This window comes from Heterocephalus glaber, unplaced genomic scaffold (assembly GCF_053883595.1).
Source record: "Heterocephalus glaber isolate CG9 unplaced genomic scaffold, H.glaber_assembly_v1.0 deba00001497, whole genome shotgun sequence".
Taxonomy (NCBI): Eukaryota; Metazoa; Chordata; class Mammalia; order Rodentia; family Bathyergidae; genus Heterocephalus; species Heterocephalus glaber.
Genome location: NW_028258320.1, coordinates 3173612 through 3198303, shown reverse-complemented (window position 1 = coordinate 3198303; position 24692 = coordinate 3173612). Strand labels below are relative to the sequence as shown.

The 24692-nt window shown below is 41.0% G+C and overlaps 1 protein-coding gene across 7 annotated transcripts in view; it reads left to right on the top strand.

Moving 5' to 3' along the window:
* Kif6 (kinesin family member 6) overlaps positions 1 to 24692 on the top strand; it is a 319165-nt gene that overhangs the window by 122984 nt on the left and 171489 nt on the right. For all 7 annotated transcript variants that reach the window (XM_087184484.1, XM_087184482.1, XM_087184483.1 and 4 more), the window contains 4 exons: positions 1923 to 2129; positions 11089 to 11232; positions 12131 to 12217; positions 17387 to 17490. In XM_087184484.1, the coding sequence (XP_087040610.1) occupies positions 1923 to 2129; positions 11089 to 11232; positions 12131 to 12217; positions 17387 to 17490 (542 nt within the window). The remainder of the gene's footprint in view (positions 1 to 1922; positions 2130 to 11088; positions 11233 to 12130; positions 12218 to 17386; positions 17491 to 24692) is intronic.

Here is a 24692-nt window from a genome sequence, read left to right as displayed (position 1 = left end):
TCTTTTTCTTATTGATTTGTAGGCATTCTTTACTTCAGATATTAATTATTTTGTCAGCTCTGTGTATTGCAAATACGTTCCCTTGGTTTTTTAACTTTGGTTTTTTTTTTTGGTACCGGGGATCAAACTCAGGACCTTGTGCATGCAAGGCAGGCACTGGAACCACTGAGCTAAATCCCTGGCCCGGTTTTTTAACTTTATGGTGTGTTTTATCACATGCAAGTTTTGACATTTGGTGTTATTTGGTCAAATATTTCAGTCAATTTATTTTTCTGTTTTATGTGTTATCTTGAAATGTCCATTACTGCCTTGGGTTGATTGATATGCTTCCATATTTTCTTGTATTAGTGTTAAAGTTGTGTTATTTTTCATGTGACTTTTTGTTGTTGTTGTTTTGCTCTGTTTTTAAACTTACTGTGTAGGCCATGCTGGCCTCGAACTCACAGCAATCCTCCTGCCTCAGCCTCCTGAGTGCTGGAATTACAGGTGTGCACTAAAACACCCACCTTTGCTTTTTTTTTGGTCTTTTTTTCTTTCTTTTTTCTTTTTTGGTCCTGGAAATTAAACTTAGGGTCTCACACCTGCCCGGCTGGTGCTGCACCCCTGAGCTACATCCCCAGCCCTTCATGTGACGTTTTAATTCATTCTTGAATTTATTTATGTGTACAGTGTAAAGTCAATCTAAATGTATTGTTTTCAAGAGAAGGAACCATTTGCCCCAGCACCATTTGTTAGTCAGTGTGCCCTCGCTCCGCTGTGGCGTGAGGTCCCCTCTGTCCTCACAGACCTCCTCGGTGAGCACAGTGCTCCACAGGCCCAGCTCTCTGCCCCCGCCCCAGTACCACCCTGCTGTAATACTCACAGCTGTGTGGTATAATTGAACGTGTAGAAGAACAAGCCTCCCTTCCTCCTTTCACAAAATTAATTTTCCTTTTGTGTGAAGATTTTCTCTTCTGTGATTTTTAGAATCAATTTAAAAAAGAAAAGAAAAGAATCAATTTACCTTGTTCTGTAAATGAAACCTGCAGCATTTTTATTTCAATTACACGACATAGATAGCTCCATAGACATTTACACATAAAGTTCTAGTTCTCCTGCCTATGCCATGGCATAGCACGTCATTTATTCAGGTTTTCTTTTTGTGTACTTTAATATTATTGTATCACTTCTCTGTAGTTTGCATTCTTTAATGTACATAACCCTTGTTAGCTCACTGTCTTTGTTGCTATTTTGAATAACATTATATTTTTCTAATTAATTATTGGTGTTATTACAACTTAATCAGTTTCACATAATAATCTCACACCCAGTAACCCTGATAAACTTCTTGGCTTCTATCACTTTGTCTCTAGAAGTTCTTGCATTTTTGAGGTAGAATGCTGTATTTCCTGCACATAAAGCCATGTTAGTCTCTTCCCGTCATTCTGCCTTCCAAATCTTTTTCTTGTTTATTCTGTTCTCGGGCTCAGTGGTGAGCAGAGGAGTGATGGCAGGCATCCTCCTCGGCAGGTTCTGCTCACAGCTGTATTAATGAGTTCTTTATGGCTCACACTCTCCCCGCCATCCCAGGCAATTACCATTAAGCGCTGCTGGTATGGGTGGCCAGGGTCAAGGTGTGGATTGTAGCTGGAGAGCAAAATAAAGTGATCATCTTGATAAAAGGCCTCCATCTTTACTGCCTTAGAACTCTTGTCACTTCCTTGGTTGCCCCATCTACACTTGCTGTCAGTCATCCAAGAGGTAGCACGTGGAAAAGAGCTCACTTTAAAGGTCTCAGCCACAAGTGTTTTTGTTCCATTTGACAATGTTGTCCTCATGGGGAATGTGTTACCATTAGGAATATAAATTCAAATCTTCTGATGCTCTTCAAAACTTCTTCTCACTTTTCTCATGATTTTTGTCTTGCCTCTTCTGTTTTATAGACGCCTATGAACCAGGCTTCAACCCGTTCCCACTGCATCTTCACTGTTCATTTATCAAGCAAGGAGCCGGGATCTGCAACCGTCCGACACTCCAAGCTCCACCTGGTCGACCTGGCCGGTTCCGAGCGAGTTGCCAAGAGTGGAGTCAGGGGCCAACTTCTGACGGAGGCCAAGTACATCAACTTGTCCCTGCATTACTTAGAGCAGGTAATGCGGGCAGAGTGGGACATGGCTGCAGACCCTTTGTCAGGCATATTTTGCAGCAGGCTCACATTTCTGTTTTGTTTTGTTTCTTTTTTATTTTGGTAATATATACATAGCATAAAACTTAAAATTTTAATCATTTTCAGTAAACAGTTCAATGATGCTAAGTATACGTAAAAGGCCTCCTGCTAGCTGGTTTTCCAGGCTACCGTAGTAGATCAGCTATGGGAATATTCTTTGGAGGTGACCAAATGTATTCAGCTCCCAGTGACTTCTCCTAATCAAAAATGTTGACCCTGGGGTGATTCCCTCTCTCTGAGCCTTGGCTTCCCTCCCTACCTCTGCTCCATATTGACTCCAGTCCAACCCCGAATGTGCTCTGTTTCTAAATTTTGAATTTGACTCTGAGGACAGAGAAAATGATCTGAGTGTAGCTACATAAATCTTCCAGGAAAAAAAAAAATCTTCACCTCTCAAATGAGTGGATTGAACGAGATGATTTTTCAAGTTCCTTTCAGCTCTGTGAGTAGAAGGCCTGTGAGTTGAATGTTAAAGATGGCTGGGATTTCTAAATTCTTTTAAAAAAAAAAAATATGATCAAAACTGGAGTGGTGAGTACAGAGTCTATAGATGAGACAGGACTTGTTAATGGATGTTGAGGCTAAAAGATTTGAGAAAAAAACCAAAACATTTAAAACTGCATAATGAACCCTTTTGAGAGTGATATTGTCCAACGCTAACTGCTTTCTAATGGGCATGCTGGCTGAGACAGCAGACTGCAAGCAACCTCTGGGAGTCTGTCCAAACAAGAGGCCCATGGCTAGCTAGGTTCTGACCCAACGAATCCAATGACACAGTGCCCAGAGAGCAGGGCCTGCATGGCATTCGATCATTTCTGTGTTTTTGATGAGAGTCAGCAGTTCTGAGCACTTTCGTTCTCAAATAACACTACTTATCCTTAACAGAGCTTTTTACTTAATAGAACATTTACAGAACAATGATATGAAAACATAATGAACTGTATTCAAAATGCTTTATTTGAAAGAACAGTATCATCCTGCCTCTGATAGTACCGCTGTTTTGATTCCCATTATGTCCATCTGTTTGTACAAAATTGCATTCATCAGTTGAAGCCAACTTTGCATGAATTGTAATCTCTCAAGAGAAGTGTTCTGCCCTAAACCCTTTTTCTGTCTTCGGTCTGCACAACCTTTACAAGCTGCTCTTTGTCACTCTCTTCACATTTCTTCTCTTCAAAATTCTTAGAACATCAAAATTGCATGGTTTTCTTAGTGGCTATGTAGCATTTGATTTTCCATATCAGTATTTATCTAACAAGTATTTATGCAGACTTATTACATGCTAAGGGCCCTGCTAGAACAAAATAGAAACAGTCCTTGCCTCAGAGGTCTTGTGGTCCAGCCTGATGTAGTGGTGCATGGTCATAATCCCAGCACTCTGGGAGGCTGAGGTGGGAGGATTATAAGTTTGACCCCAGCCTGGACAACTAAGTGACTTAGACCCTGCCTCAAAATAAAAAAAACATTTAAAGACTAGGGATGTAGCTTAATGCAAAGGCCCTGGGTTCAATCCCTAGTATCAAAAAGAAAGAGAGAGGGGGGAGAGAAAGAGAGAGAGAAAGAAAGAGAAAGAAAGGAAAAAAGGAAGGAAGGAAGACAGGAAGCAAGAAAGAGAGATGTTGTCATGGTTCAGTGCAGGGAGCTGTGCAGTAAGTAAGCGTGATGAAGTATATGGCTGTCGTCCAGGGGATGGGTGTGAGAGCACTGGCCATGGGGGATGTGACTTGGATGGGGGATGGGGGAGTCTGTGACAGCTCTCTGAGGGTCTGATGCTAAGCAGAGACTTGAAGAATGAGGAGGAGTGAGCTGGCCGAGGGGTCTGCTTGCTCCGGCCCAAGGGGACCGGCTTACTGGAGGTCCCGATGTCATTCACATGCCATTGACCCTGGCCCTCTGTGATTAGCTTATCTGTTTTATTTTCTCCCACTTTAAGTATTTACCATGATGTCCAGCATCTTTACAAGCAAGAGGGGGCTCAGCACAAGATGAAGGAGAGAGGAGAGATTAGCTCGTGGACAAAGCAGAATACAATGTGGGAAAACTGCAGGCTGTAGACACACTTGATAGGGTCGAGTAAGTCTAGGAGCAGTAGGTAGAGCAAGGAATTTTGGGATAGCACTCAGAAAAGACAGTGGGAGAGACCCAAGAATGACGTGGGAATAAGAGTAAAATTTAAAAGAGTGGGACGATGCTTAATGAAATAACATGACTCAAGGATGTTTATGATCAGATTCTCTTTATGTAGTACTTTATTACATGGCTGAGGGGCCTGATGTGCAACGCCGCTTAGTGTGACTGGCTTTGTTCCCTCCTTCATTGACACACTGGGACTGAGGGTCCACTGGGTGCTGAGTTACAGCAGGCAAAGGCACGAGCACATGACTGCGAGAGGCCGTGCCATCGAGTTAGCAGCAGCATAGCAAAGCGTAGGAACACCTACAACACAGTTAAGATAATGCTGCAACAGAAATCCATAGATGCCTCACTAATTGATTATGGCATCGCCATCTCAGTTCCAGCGTAAGAGATAGAGGCACGGACTAGGAAAGAGTCTGTTAATCTGCCTTGCCTTCCTTAGGCTGCACTGGTTTAGGAGCACAATTCCGATCGCCCTCTTGGCCGTGACTGGGAGCCCTCACGCCCTCTAGGAGGGTCCCGCCTGTCCGGTTGAACGCACCTTCTTATGCTCAGAAGTAAATCGCTTTGTATTTGCCAGAGTAGCGTTGGTTTTGGAGTCCTCTTCATGCGTGCAGTATTTTTCCAAAATGTTACCTCAGAAAACATTTCCAGCCACAATAACAGGGTTCACTTTGGCCCTAGAGATGGAGTTCACGTCAGGCAAAGGCAGGGGCCAGGCACACTTGTGCTCCCGCTGTGAACCTCACGGAGCGGCCCGGCATGACCCAGGGTCGCTGTCAGCCCAGGCATGAAGGGAGAAACGGCTGGGAACCCAGAGGAGCCGCCCTCCACCTCATCAGAAATCAGCAGTTACTCAACAGATGCGCGACTTTTTCAGAGTTTCAGTTTCCATTTGGCTCCCGCTGAATGTGTTGTGTTCAGAAAAAAAAAAAAAAAAAAAATTAATGGGGCCAGTGCTGGTCATAACTGCTCCAAGTTGGTGTCGGTTTCTGAGGATAATTTTTCATGCCTTTCTGAGCTCTTTAAATGAAAATCTCTTTATTTCATTAAATAATAAGCTGAATTATTGATGCCAACCACACCTTCTAGGTCCTTACACACAAGACTAATGTGAAGTTCCACTCTGTCACTTAATGAATGCCCAAAGGAACATTTCTCATTGTATTTATACAAGAAACCCAAAATGGAAGCGAGCATTAACACGCACGCATGCACGGACGCGCGCACGCACACACCAGGCTGTAGGAAGACTACGCCCTGCCTCTGTGCTTTTCCGATCACTGGGTTCCTGCCCAGTTAGGAGAGCCCACAGCAGTCTCCTAAGTGCCTGCCATTTCTGGGTCACTGCAAGCCATCCGCCCCAAGGCCAGGCTCACTGGTGCTCTGAGGCTCCTGAAGAGCCAAGAGAGCTGCTCAGGGTCCTCTTCTAAAGAAATGACCCGGCCCTGCCTTTGTGTGGTTAAAACCAATCTCCAAAGGGATTATAAAGAGCAGATGTTTCCTAAAGACTCCTGCACAACACTGAGTACTTTCTGTTTCACTAAGAACTATCCCAGACATTCTATCTATTGATATGATATGTACATCTGTTGGTTTAAAACATTTATTCAAGACAGGTAGGCATTGGAATCCCTGTTTAACTTATTTTGGTACTATTGGAGAGTGAATCCAGGGAGAGCTATATCTCCAATCCTTTTAAAAAATATATATCTCTTTTTTAGACAAGGTCTTGCTAAGTCACCTAGTTGCCCAGGCTGGGCTTACACTTGCAGTTCCCCTGTCACAGCCTCCTAGAATGCCAGGATTACAGGATTTACCACCTCACTTGATTTCTAATCTCACTTTTACACATGAGGAAATCAAGGCTAATAAATTTGAGAAATGTATCTAAGATCACACAAGTGCGGAACCTGGACTGGATTCGGACTCGCAAATCCTGAGTTCCTTCTTTTATCATTAAGGGCTTCATTTCTTCCATTTTTAAAGACCATAAGCTAATCCACAATTCCATTTTTATTTTTGAGCATTCTTTAGCAAAGTTTAGAACTCCTTCTGGAGAAGACATTGGAATTGGCTCTGCAAGGTCCACTCTGGGGGAAAAAGAACCCATCCCAGCTCTGAGGGTTGATTCTGATGCTCTAAGCAAATTGGAGCCTGCCTTTCTCCTGGCTCCAGCAATTGGTTCAGGGTGGGTCAGGACCCAAGCCAATTCCCAGAAAAGCTCAGGACTTTTGTCTAATAATTAGGGAAGAAAAGACCTTTCTCACTAAAGTTAGGAATGAGAAAGCACGTAGCATCAGAGCATTTGGCAGCCATCCCGGGGCTATGGGCAGAGGCTAACTTCTACCATGTAAAAGAAGGAACAGGTGTATGGGCATAAACTAAGTTCTGCACTGACGTTTGGGTCATTTGGGTCATTTCTAACCTAGAGCCTCTTCTATTTCAGTTAATGAGAAAATAATTTTCTCTTGTGACTGCAACCAGGCTGGGTTACATCTTCTGTTATCTGCAACCAAAAGCAAATTCAGTCAGTAACATACAATTTAATAGCAACAGGAAGTTTGACAGGCATATTCTTCTTTGTTATCTAAGTGGTCAATAAAGCCTTCAAACAGAAAAAAAAAAAAAAGGTCAGTATTGTCTCCAGGAGCAGGAAAACAACTGTGGCATTTGCTTTATGAAAGAACTTCAAAGCACTTAGAGAAATGTTGAATGCTTCCTTGATGATTCATAAATAATAACACTGTTGTCTGTGCACATCACTCAGATGGACCCCTGTTCGGCCAGGCATTTGGTGTTTTAGCCAACCTTGCCGGTGTCAGAGATGTCATTTGTCTTCTTGGCCCTTCGGGTCTGGAGCTCTGTTTCACATCTCTTGCCACTCAGACTTCGCATGTTCCCCATCTCCTTTCCAGATACTCTGGAATTAGTTCCCCCAAATCTCATTCCCTACTAAGGACCCTCATGCCACTTTCCTAGGAGAAACCGGTTCATCTCTTTCTTCCTTCATGGGACAAAATGTGTTAAGCACATGTTGTATTCGTCAGAAAATCCACACTAGCTATTTTAGGGATCATAGAATTTGCTGAACATAATCAATCTCAAGAAAATCCAGAAAACGGGGCTTGGCTACTACCCAGCTGGGAGCAGAGCAATGAGAAGACACCGAGCCACACCCCTGAATTGTTCAGGAAAGCACTCCTGTTACCCCGTCTAGCACTTCAGACATGGAGTCCAGGCCCGCAGACCCAAACACCTCCACCACCGCACGTCGCCACCCCTGACCATCCTCCTGGTGGCCACCTCCCCTCCTTGCTGTCCTTGGAGGGGTCTTACGAAAAATCTGAACTGCAGGGGAGAGGAGGAAATGGAGTTTTATAGGAAGGTGGACTGGAGTGGGGGTTTTCTTGAGAGCTGAGTGAGACAACTGTGTTTCTGTCCCATGTATGAAGTGCTGGGCATTGTCCCAGGCAGCGGGATAGAGCTACGACCAGGAGAGGTGACACTTGTGGCCTTGAAGAGCAGAAGGTCCAGTGGGGAAGCAAATACCAAACAAGAAAACATACTCAGTTTTAAAGGGTGGTAAGTACTCGGGGAAGCATAAATGAGTACAAGTCTGGAGATAGGCGTGTTCTGTTTGTGGGGAAAAGCCCTTGTGAGGACACAGAATTTGAACCAAGATTAAATGACAAGAAGCAAGGAGCTGTATGAAAATCTGGGGCAGGAGCATTCTGAGAGGCAGGAAGGAACAGCACATCCAAAGGCTGTAGTTTGGGGATGAGTTTGGTGTGTTGTACCAACAGCAAGATGGCTGATGCAGGTGAAGGGCACAGGGCAGGAGATGAGGTCGGGCAGGTACCAGGTCACACAGGAGCTGACTGGTCACCCTGAATGTGTTGGGAAGCCCTGGAAGGCTGGACGCAGGGAAGTGACTTGGTGTGACTTATGTTTTATAAAGATTCCTCTGGCTGCTAGGTGGAGAATAGACCATGAAAGGGCAAAAGAGACTGACTCCAAGCCAAAAGAGACTGTGGTCCAAGCAAGGCACCGTGGAGGCTTGAACTGGAGCAGTGGTAAGAGGACAGGGGAGAGTAGTCATTCTAGATCAGTTTTGTAGGAAAAGGTAATGAAATTTCTGGTGGCTGGGAAGTTGGGTAAATCAAGGACGATGGCCAGGCTTTTGACCATTAATGGTGATGCTGGTGCTATTAATGATGGGTAAGGCCTGGAAAAGAATCAGGCTTGAAGCAAGAGGGGACAGGAAATCCAGAAGATAAATACAGGTGGAGATGTTAGAGTTGCCAAGAACATGGCAGTTGGAGGAATACATTGAGTTTGATGGTGCATATTCAGGAGCGGGGGTCACTACAAAAGGGGATTGAGAACAGGGTTCTGACTGTGGGAGAAAATGGGCCCTTTTACAGTGTTGGTGAGAATGTAGACTAGTACAACTGTCACAATCAGCATGGAGATTCCTCAAAAGAGTAAAATTAGAAATACCATTTGAGGGCCAGGGATTTAGCTCAGTGGTGCTACTGCCTGCCTCACAAGCGTAAGGACTCAAGTTCGATCCCTGGTACCAAAAAAAGAAGAAAGAAATACCATTTGATCCAGGTACACCACTCCTCAGTGTGTTCCCAAAAGAATTAAAGACAGCAAAGTAATGTGATACATGCATGCCTCTGTTTATAGCAGCGCAATTTACAATAGCGAAGCTGTGGAAATGGCCTAGATTCCTGTCAGTGGATGGATGGATAAAGAAAATGTGTTGTGGATACACAGTGGAATATTATTCAGCCACAAAGAAGAAGAAAATCGTGTCATTCATGGGAAAAATGAATGGAGGCCATCATGTTAAGCTAAATGAGCCAATTTCGGAAAGTTAAATATCACATTTTCTCTTAGAGGAGCAATCTAAATCAATAAATTAAAGGAGAGATGACAGGAAATTAGAAAGTAGATGTTTAGAGATGGGGAAGAAGTTTAAGGAGAAGGAAGAAGCAGGAAAGGATTATAGGGATGAAAATAATGAAAACCTTTTATAAGCATGTACCAATACACTATAATGAATCTCATCATTCTATACACACTCAATACACACTTAAAAGATAAACAGAGGACAGGGATGCTCCAACACTTTAGAAAGAGGGAAAGGAAGCGTTAATTAACTTTTCTAAGGAAAGATGAAAACCAAGAAAGCATGGTGTCCCTATTACCACAAGAACAGGGGCTTCCCAGAGGCAGCAGTGCATGCCTGTCTGAGTGCCTGCCGCTCAGCTCCGAAGTCCAGTGCGGCGGCAGTGCATACTTGGGGTAAAGTGGCATCCTGGTGACAAGGCGAGAGTCATCTTAGCGTCATGCGGTAGTGCCACATAGCATGGGAGGTATGCAGATGAGTGGCAGCAGTGGATGCTGACGAGGGAGGGGAGCAGGAGCAGAGTCCATGCGAGCAGAGAGCAGTTGTGAGGCTGGGGGCCAGGCTCTGAGCAGGACGGTGACAGTGAGGACAGAACATGGGACTGGGGATTTGGTGAGGCACGAGGGAGCTCTGGTCAGGCTGCTCATGTCTGCTAGAAGGGCGGCCACTGAATCAGGAGGGACGCGGATCTGAAGAGAAAGGAAGAGGTGCAGAAGCTTCCTTTCTGAGGGTACAAAAGTGCTTATGAGACAGATCACAGGATTTCTGGGTTGCAGTGAAACCTGAGACTGGATTTCAAGTGAGACCAGTGGTATAGTTCATTTGTGTTTGCTCAAAACAGTCTTCAAAAAACAGTCGTCTCATTTTGTTTTATAAACCAAAGGAGTAAAAAGGTTGTGATGATAGAAATCACCAAGCCGGGCGGAGAGAGAACTAGCACAACAGGTGTCAGCAGAGGTATCTGGGAGCCAGGATCTTGCGATGCCCCTGAGGTCACATTCCAAGGGCATCTGATTCCAGCTGCTCTGCGTGGACCTCCTGGCACGGGAATCTCCCCAGGGTAGCTTTGAGCCACTGGTGCCCCCCTCTGGGGACAGCCCTGGCTGTCCGCATCCTTCTACAGCCATCCATCCACCGAGTACCTGCCCAGTAAGACACTCATGAGGGGTGAGGTGAACAAGCCCGAGTAGAAGGAAGCTAAACTACCCCATCACTCACGATGATAGCAGACACGGTAAGCACTCGTTATAGTTACTTACCAAAAGTAATTCACACTCTGTAACTCTTTCGGCCATCCCAACTATTTATCCCTGTTTTATGTCAGTGGAGACTGAGGCAGAGGTGCTGAGGGCCATTCCCTGGCAAGACGAGGATTTTCACCTAGACAGTCATGAATCAGAATGTGGGATCTCAACCTCCACCCCATGCAACTTCCCATAGTTCCTATTTGCTGTTCTGCCTCTCCTACCTGGGAGCCCTACCGCTCAATTTCGGTGGGACTAAATTAATCAGGCATGATTGTGGTGTTTTTATACAGCTTTTCCAATGGCTGAAAACAGAAAAGTAGCGTATCCAATTCTATAAAAGTTGTGTCATCTGTCCAAGAATTACAGGGCTCACCGTGCTGTGTTGATGCTACTTTTGCTTCATTTCATCATCACCACTTTTTACTGAATATTATTAAGGTATTTAGTCTGTGCCCAGGCTCTAGGTGTCACGCTGTGTTTAGTCACTCTCACTTTGTGCAGTTTGTTGCCGTTGAAACCCCACTGCAAGCTGTGCCTCTTCAGCCCTGTAAGGCCCTCATTCCTTCTCTTTGCCCCAGGTCATCATTGCCCTTTCAGAGAGGAACCGCTTGCACATTCCTTACAGGAACTCCATGATGACCAGCGTCCTCAGGGACAGCTTGGGGGGGAACTGCATGACCACCATGATTGCAACACTCTCCTTGGAGAAAAGGAACATTGAGGTACGTTGGTTCCTCTTGCTGCAGATCTTATTCAGAGCCTCCCTTGCCAGTTTGGAAGATGGAGCTGAGGGCCCTAGGTGAATCAGTACACTATGGAGTTCACAGGTGTGGGTTACTTGCCAGCACTGTAATAACCCCTTTGGAGAACTGGCTTTGCACGGCACAGAGTGGTTTGAAGAAGCCTCGTATGCGAATTTTGGAAGCCTGCCAATGAGTTTGTTCTCAGCCACAGAAATGAGAAAGGTGACCCCTCAGCCCCTCTTGTTCAGTTCTGCTCTTGACTAGTAAGGCCTGGATATCTCAGAGATATCCTATCCCTTGACAGATCCTGGGGAGCAGTGCCCAGAATGCTTTCGAGGGGGCTGGTGCTGAACGGCTTTCCTGGGTTGCTTTAGAGCCTGCTGACATTTCATGCAGTTTGGTTTGATGTTTGGGGTCCAGACACTCTACAGAGAGGAAAATGGGAAGCAGCAGAGTGCTTCCCAAAACAAGGCCCACCCCTTAAGGGCAAGGCATTTTGAAAAGCCCCTCTTTTTGGTCTATTACAAATATTTATTTTGTAGTCTTTCGTGTTTATGGATTGTGGTACCAGCTGATATATATTTCTGGTTTAACAGATTAAAGTTGAAAACACACACCAGTTGCCATTTAGGATGTCAGGATCCCCCATATTTTCAGTAGTGGTCATTTTATTAAGCCAAAACCAAATTGTTGCAGAAAACAGCGTCCTAGAGCAAAGCTCCCTCATTTGGAGGCCTAGTTCTTCATTGTGGTTTTTTATACACATCATTCTTTAGGTATGCATCTTTTTTCTCCTGTGAATAAAACTTAAATTTTATCTTGACAGAAGTCTCTCCCTTTGCTACAGCATTTCAAGAAGTGATTTCTGCTTTTTTAGGAGTCCATATCTACCTGCAGATTCGCACAGCGAGTGGCGCTCATAAAGAATGAAGCAGTCCTTAATGAAGAAATTGATCCCAGATTGGTATGCTCTTTAACTATGTTTACGAAAAAGGAATATCAAAGATTAGCTAAATCCTAGAGGGGCCACTCGCTCCTTGTGAGGCAGTGTTCCAAGCTCTTGGAAATGCATTGGCTGATTAAATTCTCAAAACAGACTGAGCAAGAGAAGCTGTCTCTGTCTCCAGAGAACAAAGTCAAGGTATAGTGATGTGAAATGACTTGCCAGCCTCTCAGTGGGAATAGATAGGGAGGCAGGATGGGCCCCAGGGCTTCCCTGCTGAGCTGCCTCTCACAGCCATCAGTTAACTTTCCAGACACATTACGTAAGAGAGCATCTTTCACCTTTTCATCCTCTTTTATTAAAAAGAGGAGTCCTAATGGTTGTTAAATAAAAACATTTTTGTAACTGTCCCGTTACTTATTCTAGAGGTCTTTTAAAAATATAAGTTGAATATATGGGAAAATTATCAAATTTCTTATTCTATAATAATAAATCTTGCTTTATCAAAACACTTTCATAAGCAAAAACATCTGCAAGTTATAAGATTCAACTATTCATTTTAAATGCAAATATTTTGTTTTTTCTCTATTTTGTTAGTTTTCTTTAAAGGAAGTACAGCACTGAATCAACTCATGCCCACATTGAAAGTGTTGAAAGGAGATACCTGTTTTGTCCAATTCCATTAAATCAAGAGTATATTACTTTTCAAATCACCCAGCTTTTCTTATTTCTCTAAAAAATAAACTGATACCTGCATTATTTTAAAATGTGAAATCTTACCAACAGTACTTCATTTACAGATTTCTCAAATTTTAAAAAAATCTCAAATCCATCATTACCCATATTAATTACTTTCTCTTGGTTATTCGCCTTTTTTCCCTTGAATTCATTCCATGTGTTCTATCCTAGTCACTTTCGGTGCAGGCCTTGGTCAGATACCAGCATCATGCAGGGCCCTGGCTAGGGAGAGGGCCAGAATGCAAAGGCACAAGTCAAGAGGCATCGCACTTCTAGGGTGACTTATTCTGCTCTCCTTGTCCTTCTAGCAGCCCCATAGCATTTCTGTGCAGAATGAGAAAGACAATAATGGCGTTATTAGCCTGAAGACAAAAATTAGCTCATAATTCAAGAAAAATAAACACATTAGGCATTGGAGAGTTTTGGCTAGAGAAACTTATCTCTACATGAACTTGAGGAATTTAAAGAAAGGCAAACATTGTCACGTGTCTGATGTAGAGCTGTAAAAGAGTTGACGAGAAGAGAGATCAGAAGTGAAAAGCTAATATCTGATAATAGGACAAATTGCTGAGGCCTCCCTGGTACAGAATACTCTGGCAACTGATAAGTGTTGTTTCCTGGTCTCTTTATTAATTGTACCTAAAAACTGACATTGCTGTTATCAGTACAGAGCTCGTCTGAAGTACAAGTGACAGCTGAAAATTTGTCCTAAAAACCACCCAAGACACAACTGGGTGGGAGCTCCTGTGTTTTACTCTTAAATTTTAATGGCAGATGTGGAGCGTCCTGTACAATCAAGATCACCAAGGATCTGCCTTGCTTTCTTTCTAGGTATTGGTACTTCAGAGGACACAGTGATAAAAGAACTGTGAGCCAGACTAGAGTCTGTGGCGATGGGGCTTGGGCCAGAATCTTTTAAGGATTGCTCTAATTCCAGAGTTCCTGCAGTAACCTGGTGGGAGGTGTGACTGTGGTCATCTCAAACCATGAAAATTTGGCTTAGTTTGGCGATTTCAATTCAATAAGACAGAAAATTAATTTGGTATTTGATTTGACTTTAGAAGTCTTAATAGGAATAGAAAATATGACATCAATATTAATTTAATAGAGGAGAATGCAAATGAATGACTCATAAGGTTCTTGTCTGAAGATTTTCACTCTACATAGTTTGATGATTCTGAGAATGTTTTCAAAAAAGATGCAAATAAAATCAGACCACCCTGTGCATTTAAATAAAATTCTAGGAGCATGACATGTTCAGAATCCCCAGAATCATGTTCTTTGGGACTTCTGGTCCTGTTGATATGATCCAGACAATCCGAACTCACCTATATAAAATTTTACAAGCATCTTGGAAATACTTATCTGAGGTTTAAAGGGAGTAAAAGGATTCTCCAGAGCCCAGAAACAAAGCTAAAGGGTATAGTTGTCCTGGAGCGGGTTAAAGGTGTTCTGACAAAGGGATGAAAGTCAGAGCCCTTTTTGCAAGGTGAAGATTGAACTTAAGACATTTCCTTCCCTAACAGAAAACCAGTGAAAGCGTGAAACACAAAAAAGAAGCCATCCACAGGCATAAAGAGGTGTTAAGGCAGCTTGTCTGCTTTAACTTGGATTCTAGGTAAAACAAAAAGTGCATTGTAGAAAATTTGAAACTCTTAGTCTCTACCTGTCATGAATTTGAATTCAACTTTACATACTCTCCTCAGTCTGGAAACCACCAAGCAAAGAAGTTAGAAAATGAGCAAAGCTGCCAAATGGAGAAGGAAGGAGGGAGGGAGCGGGGGGGGGGATCTGTTTCATTTTGGTTTTTGTTTTTTTGTGTGTGTTTAGTTTTTAGCATTACCAGATATTCAAAGAAGAGGAAATGCTGATTTGATGACTTTTTGTTTTAGGAAGTTTTCTTATGGTATCATGATATTATGGTATCATGACCTAGTTGGGTTATTTCAGGACTTTAAAGATAATCTAGCACTAGAAAATATATCAGTATAGGCAAAGGAAAAATAAGAACAAATAAAAGCCAAATTTAGGATAATGATAATGAGGCATTAATTTAAGGAAGGCTATATAGGATGAGAACTTCAGAAGGGTCGGTGATGTTTCTTTCTGAAGTATTGAGTATATGGGTATTCACTTAAGCTAAGCAGTGGGTACAATGATTCTTTGATACCTTTTTGTGCATTTGAAATAGTATATACTAAAATAATCACGGGAATTAAGGTGATTCATCACCTGTACAACTTAAGGGAGAAAAATCGTCGTCTCATCACTAGTTGAATAAAAAGTATTTGATAACATTAAGCATTCATATGTTGACAAAATTCATCAAACTCTGAATATAAATGAACATCTTTAAACTGACAAAGTATATTAACCAAAAAATTATAATAAACATTTTAAAGGTGAAATACTAGAGGGAATAAAATAAGGATGTCTTAAGAATTATACTTAGAAGTTCCAGCTAAGACAATGAAACAATAAAAAGAAATACAATATATGAGAACTAGAAAAGAAGAAAAGCATCTGTCATTACTAGCAATTTTTATTGGTTACAGAAAACATCCAAGAATATTTAATGATCAACAGAGCCACAAATGTTCAGAAAATTGTTTCATACATAATCCATACATAAAAATGAATCTCATTCCTATACTCTAGAAGCCAAACAGTTACAAAATATAATTTTACAAAATTCCATTCATAAAATCAACAAAAACCTTTAAATTCTTGGTACATGTTCTAGCTAAAGACACATAAGATACTTATAGAAAATTATAAATTTTTATTGGAAGGAGTCAGTGGAGATGTTTACTAAACTCATGGATGAGGTGGTTCAATACAGTATTGCTAATTCAATGACTTACCAAGTTAACCTTTTAGATAAATGTAATTCCAGGAAAAATCTGAAGAGGGTCTTTGGCAGAATTTGACAAGCTGAGTGTAAAGTTTATATGGAAGAGCAAATGACCAAGAATAGCCATCTCTGTTCTTATAAAAGAACAAGATGGAAGGGAATTGTCTTATTTAGATGCACTTTATTAGCTAAAAGTGTGGGCTTACTATATATATAGACAAGTTGACAAATGTCTTCAACCAATAGCCCAGAAACAGGTTTATATGTGCAAACATATTACATAACATAATTATAATAGCAAACTTTGTATGGTACAATATAAAAATGAAATGTTATCCTTGTAATACCTTGTACACAATAAAATTCACATAAGTGTGAAAAGCAATGCTATAACACTTTTAAAAGGCCATATAAGAAAATATTGCTATGGTTTAGGGTAAGACAGATTTTGAGAAGACACAAAGGCATAATTCATAAATGAAAAAGTTGCTAATTAAATGATATTGAAATTCAGAACTTTCATTTAACCAAAAAACAAAAGCCACAAAGTAAAAAACATGGCATAGACAGAGAAAAAAAGTGCACTGCATAAAATCAACAAAGCATTCACATCCAGAATAATAAAGAAACCTGCAGAATAATAAGGAAAAGAAAAGTATGTTAACTGATACATAGGCAAGAATGTAAATAAGTAATTCTCAGAAGAAGAAACCCAGCCAGCCAAGGTGCACATGTAAAGATGATCAACTTCACTGATAATTATGAAAATACAAATTGATATCATTTCCTGCCTACCAGTTTGACAAAATCAGAGTACCTGTCAAGATTACATAGTGATAAAACTGTGAAGAAGCAGGAATATATGTGTGTGTGTGTGTGTGTGTGTGTGTGTGTATAGTTAATAGGAAGTTAAGTTTTTACAACTCTGAAGAGTGATTTAACTCCACACCATAAAGGCAAAACGCCTATACTCTGCTACCAAGAAATGCTAGTTTTAAGAGTACACTGTAAGGAAATTCTCATATATGAGCCCAGAGAGATTTCTCACATTCACAGCAAGAGTAAAATCCTAAATGCCCATCAACAAGACACACAGATGAACAAAATTCAATGTATTGATACACTATATATTCATGAAAATTAATGAACTACAGCCACATGAAACAATGTAAATAAGCTCAAAACTGTAAAGCCAAAAAACAAGCCACCATGACATGCAATAATGTAACATTTCCATTTTTAGTTGACGGCATGACAAATGGTACCATGCATTATTTACAGGTACGTCTGTACATACGGAATAAATGTGTGAAAACATAGAGGGATGTGATACTCCCTCAGTGCCTCAGCATGATCCCTCAGGAAGGATGGAAAGGAAATAGGAATAACAGGCTCCAGTTACACGTACTGTTTTACCTGTTAAAAAATAATTCCAGAGCCATTTTGACAAAATTAAGACTTTATAAAGCTGGCTGGTGGCTGCAGCCGTGCCTTTTATATCATTCTCTGGCCATTTTGGTGTCCTTAGAACAGCTCCAGTTCAGAAAGCTGTATGTTCTCTACAAGTTGGCATTCACTCGTCCACCTTGCCCCGACAGGTGATTATCTGCCTGCAGAAGGAAATCCAGGAACTGAAGGACGAACTGGCCATTGTCACCGGGGAGCAGAGGACAGAGGCGCTTACAGAAGAGGAACTCCTGCAGTAAGCTCTCACATTCTTTTCCTCTCACAGTGAAAGTTTGTGTTAACTTCTCTGTTGGCCTCAGCATTCAATTCACCTCAAAGCATGCCAGTCCCCTGGGACAGTCTGAAATTGCATTGAGGCGCCAGTTGAGAGTGGCAGCTTTCCATGAAAAGCTGTTGAAGGCTGGCAGTGTTTTTGCCACCTCAGCTTTGAGGAAGTAAAGAACAGAGCATGGCGAGGATGGGAATAGCCTCCTGCCAGCTGCAGAAAGGGCTGGATGATAGTCATGCAGTTGAAAAATACACCGAACTGTAGGTCTCAGATCTGAGAGGAATTCAAGAAACATCCTTTGTATGCAACTGCATCTTGCTGCAAGCACCAGTTTATCCCATGCCAAAATAAGCTCCATCCCTTAATAAATAGATGGCCCATATATTACAGTTCAAACAGTCGAGCTGCAAATGAAACCAAGTATTGAGGACTTCATACCAGCATGGCATCTTCCAGAGCCTTTAGATTTGCAGCCATGTGGCCTATCGGTGGCACAATGTGGCTTTCTTTCTCTCTGATCGTGAGTGTGGTGGTAGGTTCTTGTGTTGCTTCTGTGATGCTTATTCAGTATTAGTGCAGTTGTGATGATGGACGAGGCTTAGAAGGCAGGGCACTCTGTTTCCAAATAAGAAATAGAGCTACACAAGGTTTCTGAAGATAAACTGCCATTCCACCTAATTCTCCTTCAGCAGAGAAAATGGTAAATAAAAGAGACAATAAAAGTGGTTTTCTTGGGGCTGAGGGTGTATTCCAGAGGTAAAATGCCTGCTCAGCATGCACAAGGCCCTGAGTTCAATCCCCAGCATGGCAAATGAAGTAAAAGTAGTTTCTTTAAACTACTGTACAGTTGCCCATGAGGTAGAGCTAACACTGGAAAAGCCTTCTGCAAGGTTCCTGTTATATTCAAAGCCCCCAGTATGGTGTTTCCTAATTCTAGCACTGTGTTTAGTACTATGATAACCCCAGAGGCTTTCCTTACAAAAGTGCTTTGAGGCATATTTGCAATTAAAGTGAAATATATTGCCTAAAACTCACCTTAAGAATTTCATGTCACTCTTTGAAATCACTTAACAGCAGGCTGAGAATTCCTTTATCCTTTCCCCTCAAAGAAGATATATCTTCTGCATCTTGATCTTCAAGTCAGGATCCAGCCAGGAAAACAAGAACACTCCAGGGCTTTCAACAAAAGAATTTAATATAGGAAATTGCACACAGAGACGATGATTTTGCTGAGCAGCTAACAGAGAGAGTTACAGTTCCCAGACATCAGAATGTAGAAGCTCCTAGAGCCCTAGGACTGGAGAGACAGTAGGACGAAGTAGTGTTACCAAGACCCAAGACCTGGAGCTGGCAATAGGAGTTCAGCCTGACAAGTGGGGCTGGACACGAGTGGTAGCCACTGATGGGACGCAGGTACTATTCAAGACACCGTTCAGGGACCATCCTTGACCTCTCTCATCCCCCTTCGGGGCATCCACCAGTGCCTCCCATTGGCTAAATTTAGCAGGAAGCCAGTTGTTGTTATAGGAGTCAGGAAATGTATTTTCCTGTGATTCAGAATCAAATAGGAAAAAGATGCAAACTGGACCTTAGTGGAACATGTCAAATAAGCATCAATGTCTTCTCTAACTTTTATATATCCTGTATGTTGCTCAGGAGGCTCAGTTTAGTAATATTTTTTTTTTTTTGGTACTGGGGATCGAACTCTGGACCTTGTCCTTGCAAGGCAAGAGTCAGAACCACTGAGCTAAATCCCTAGCCCCTCAGGAGGCTCAGTTTAAGGGTAGGATTTTTCAGGGTGCTGATTTTGACACATAGACTAGTTCGGACTGCACCAAATCCAGAGAAATCTAGAACTGACATAAAGAAATGACAGCTAATGAGCATCTGGCAGGGTTGTTATGTGGGGCCATTTGTCCTCTAAATGCCCTCCTTGTGCCCTTCCCCTTCGCAGGGCTTAGGATGGAGAAACAAGGAAGGGGCCCAGGTCACTGTCACAGATAAGCTCTCCACAGCAGCTGACATCCTAGGCTCTGCCCATCAGCTATTCCCAATGAAAACAGTGAGAAACACAAGCACCCACAGCCTCATCAGGCCCCATTTGAAACTGGTAGCCCACACTGAGGTAACAAGATGAGCCCACATCAGGAAGGGCTGGAAATGGCAACACCAGGACTGCTAAAAGTCTGAGAGAGGCAAGAGCAAGAGGAATTTACAGTTTACAGAGGGAGAAAGCTAAGCTTCCTGATAAGAGTAGTATCTTTAGAAAAATAAAATATGATATTACATCATATGAAACAAAAACAGAATCAAGAGGAATCTTGGAAATGAAAACAACGTACTTGCTGTCATTAAGAAATTAATAGCTGGCTTAGTTGCAGAATGAAAAAGAAACAACCAAGTTGCAAATTAGTGAGTTAGGAAGATCAGGACTAAGGAATTGTAGCCAGAGTATGAGATGAAATGACAAAGAGAAATTTAAAAGAAGACCCGTGGAGAGTAGCTCTAGACTTACCACATCTAGTGAACAGAAATTTGTGGAGAAGAAAATAAAGATAATACAGGAGCCAATCACTGAAGAAATAAATATCTAGGACCTTCCTAGAACTAAAAGACATAAAACTTCAGAATGAAAGAGTTATCCGGTACTAAGCTGTATTGTAGAAAATTTTGAGAACCTTAAAATATAAGAATCTTGAAAGTTCCCAGAGAGGAAAAAAATTAGCAGAAATTAAGAATCTGATTTAGATCAGACTTCTCATCAGCAGCTCTGGAAACAAGAATTTCAAATGCCAAACAAATGAAAAAGCAAAAGCACTTTAAATCCAGCCAAATTAGCATCCAACTGTGAAGATGAAATAAAGGCATTTTGTAGACATACAAGCTTTCAGACAGAAAGGTTACAACCCTAGGGCCTCTTTCCAAGAACTACTGAAGATTATACTGTAGCAAAAAGAAAAATGCAATAAAGTATTAGACACGACCACTATCTTCTTTATGATACTTAATACTGTATAATGTTTACATTATATCATTTATTAATTGTCATTCATTCTATATTGAATTTTTCAGCTTAAGTTATTAAAATAACAAGCAAATGAGCTGGGGATCTAGCTCAGTGGTTTTGCTGCCTGCTGCGCAAGCACAAGGACCCAAGTTCAATCCCTAGTACCAAAAAAAAACAAAACAATACCAAGCAAATGCTCTAGTCATGGGAGACTGAGGAATAGAGTGAAGACAAAATTGTGGCAACAAGGGACTCTAGATCTTGGATTGAATCCTGTTGACCTATAGACAACAAATAGACAAGTATAAATCTGAACAGGTTCAACATAGAAAGTATATAGAGTTGCCATTAGTTTTTTGTGCATGTATTCATCCAGCATTTGCAAACTACCATAGGCTCTGAAAAGAACACAAAGATGGAGCTCACAATATGGTGATGACAGACATGCGCACAAGTAACAATGATGCAATGCACGCATAATGAGAAGATACAGGCAAAACACAGCAGCTCAGAGAAATAATGATTGATTACCCTTGAGCTCAGGAATCATGCAGAAAAAGTTCAAGTGCTACTAAATAATGCTCAACTTAGTGATTCTTAATGAAACAACCGAGAGACTGCACTATGTATAGCAATGTGTCTGATTAGTGATTTCTGATCAGCAGTTAGGGAGAACCAATGTTGCAGACCACATCTATGCTGCCAAGACATAGGGTTTCACAACAAAGCAGTAATTTGGTGCTTGTTCACACTGAATTGTGAATTACTCAGATCAGTGTTTTGTTCTTACTGCTTTTTTAATACTGTTGTTATTGTTTTTCCATAATTAGCTAGATTGGGTGTTAGTGTAACCTAAATGTTGACAGGTTTAAGAGTCCATAATCATCTTAAATTGAGAAAGATGAATTACAACTCGCCCCTAATGTGACACTGCTTTTTAACACCATTGGTGTGTCCTTTGTCATCTAGGGCTCCTGGACATTCACTCAGGAATGTGAGTCAGCTGCAGTCTGCCCATAGTGTCAGACTCTCAGGGGACGGGGTGGAGGGGGAAGGCAGTGTTGGGCGAGGAAGAGCTCCCAGCTGAGCAGGGCAGAGTGGCAAGAATGCCCAAGTCTGCCTCTCTGTCCTGGTGGTTCCCGGGCTTGTGCTGCCCCACATGGCATAACGACTGTCCTCTCAAGGTTTCTTTGAAGGATGGCAGGAAGCAGGTAAATAGATCTGCTGTTTATGTAGCATCTCAAGGCAGCTCTGAGATGTCTGCTAATATCCAGCCCTATCAATTTTTGAACCATTTCCCAACATTTCTATTCTTAATGTAAATATTTGTTGCATTGACTTAGATGCTTTAATTGAAGAGGATTTCAGATGTCAACCTCCAGTTATTGTAATATTTTTAGTTTACTTCTTTTATTTCACCCTGGGTAAATTTGAAAAGAGACAGCTGGATGAAGGCTGGATTAGCCAAGTTAATGTTTATACACAACTTCTTGGGTGAAGATTTGATTGTGTTTGATTCTCTACACATATACAGCTTTGTTCTTCTGGTAAAATAATAAGCTTGTAGATCTTTGGCTAGAATAGAAGCACTATATCCTGGCCCAAATCTGTGTGGAATATTTTCTGTATTACAACATTTTACTTCTCAGATGGGATTGAATTGGATTTCATGGACTCAAGTTCACCCAAAGTGTGATACATCCAAACATCAGGATCTTTTTCTAACAGGAAAAATAAAACCTATGCATATCAGTTAATCTCTCATCCTGAATTTATTGAGTACTTATTAGGTGTTAATCACAGTAGTAGATGTTTTTAGGATTTAAAGAGTATAAGGTACAAAAAGTAATGCAAAGGAATTATAGTTTTATTGGGAAATCTAACACAGATACACACAAACAATATACATACACGTAGACATGAAACAGAATAGGCTTTATATTAGTGGAAAGAATAAATGAACACAGAATTATAAAAATTTAATTCTAATTTAAATTTTACCCATTTTAGTTTTTTTTATATATATATATAACTGCTTCATTGTGTGTAAAGTGAGAGAATTGAACTAAGTACAGCAGTATCTTGCCAGGGATAGTTACTATGTCCATGTTTTTAAAATTTAGTGTCAATTCATTATTATGTATGGTTTAACCCATTATTTCCATCTGTGATGATAAAAGTAGCTAAATCATTATGTAGGAATTCAAGAAATGGGGGAGTCACAGCAGGTGAGGCAGAGGGCACCTTCTGACAAAGGCGCCAGAAGTGTGTGGGGGGCTCAGGAGGGCTTGGCCTTCCAAGCACTGGCTTATGAGGGTCTGGATTGAAACTGGCCCGGCAAGAGCCTGAGGTTCTCATCAAGGAACTGAAGAATAGAGTTGCACAGATAAATGGTGAGTTCGTGATGGACAACGAAACCTGACGTTCAGGAGCTGTGTGACTAACAAAGTTAGTATGGTCCAAGAGCATTGCAGTTCAGACATTCGATAAATGCTTATTGAGCTCTTTCTTTGTGCTAGGCCAGGAAAGATGGGAATACAGAAAATAAAGTCCTTGCCCTCATGAAGATTACATTCTTGTGGAGAAAGACAATACATAAGATGAGTAACTAAAGTAGAGAGCATTTCAGATAGCAGAAAATCCAAAGAAAAAATTAAATAAGAGTTGCAATTTTAATAGAATGACTATGAAGAAACTTACAAGATGAAGGAATTTTTTGTTTTGTTCTGTTTGGATGTTGTTGGGTTTTGAGGGGTTGTTTGTTTGTTTGCTTGCTTTTGGTCAGGGCTCACTATGTACTTCAGGCTGGCCTTAAACTCACTATGTAGCCCGGCTGGCCTTGAACTCACGGCAGTCCTCCTGCCTCAGCTTCCTGGGTGCTGGCATTATAGGCATGCATCACCATGTCCAGTTTCCTGGATTCTGGAACTTTAGAGAGGGAGTTGAAACTGAAGATTTAAACTTTGGAGTGTTCAGTATTGAGTTGTTATAAAACTGAGATCAAGGCCAAGGGTCGGCATGGAAAGGCTGTGATCTGTTTGAAGTCAGTAATAGTCAGTATCCACAGGATAATATCTTCCTACATCCAGGCTTCCTCTCAGGGGGTCAAGTCTTTTTACTTTAACCATTCCATTCATCAGATATTTAACAATGGAAGAGGGGGGGACTCTAAGTCTTTGTGACTTAAAGTAGTGTAGAAAAATGAGACATTAAAAGCTAACAAGGAAATAGCATGAATAGCTTATGAGAATATATTTACTAACTTAGATAAAATTGACAGATTCTTAAATGACACAGACCACCAGCGCTTACTGAAGAGAGAGAGTGCCTGAATACTACTGCATCTGTATTGGAAGCTAAATTCATGGTTAAGACCTTCCCACCAAGAAAACCCCAGGCAGAGGCATCACAACAAGTTCTGCCAAACATCTAAGAATAAACAACACCACTTCTACATAATCTTTTGTGGAAATAGAGGAAATGATTCCCAGAGTGTTTTATGAGACCAGTACTTCCTTTATATCAAAATCAAAGAAATAAATTACAAGAAAACTACAGGCCAACATAAATCTTTAACAAAATCCAAATCAAGTACAACAAAATATAAAAAGGGTCATAAATCCTGACCAAGTGGAGATTGTCCCAAGAACGTAAGACTGGCTTAACATTCAAAATTCAATCAATATAATTCATCATATCAACAAATGAAAGAAAAATGTGACCATTTCAATAGATGCAGACAAAGCATTTGACAAAATTTCACATCTATTCATGAGCAGAATTCTTCACAAAATAGGAATAGGAGGAAGTTCTACAATTTGGTGAAGTTTACCTATCTTGATTATAATAATTAATAGTGAAGAAAAGCATTATTTCTCCCTAAAATTGGAAACAAGATAAGGATGTCTTTTCTCACAACTTAATTCAACATAATACTGAAAGATCTAGTCAGTGTACTATGGGAAAAAATAAACAAAACATAAACAATTGGAAAAGAAGTAGTAAAACTATTTAAAGATAATATGATTTCTACATACAAAACATCAAAGAATCGACAAAAAGTTGCTATAACTAATAAAATGAATATTTGAGGTTGTAAGACACAAAGTCAATATATAAACTCAATTGTATTTCATATAACAACGTACTTCTGTATAACAGA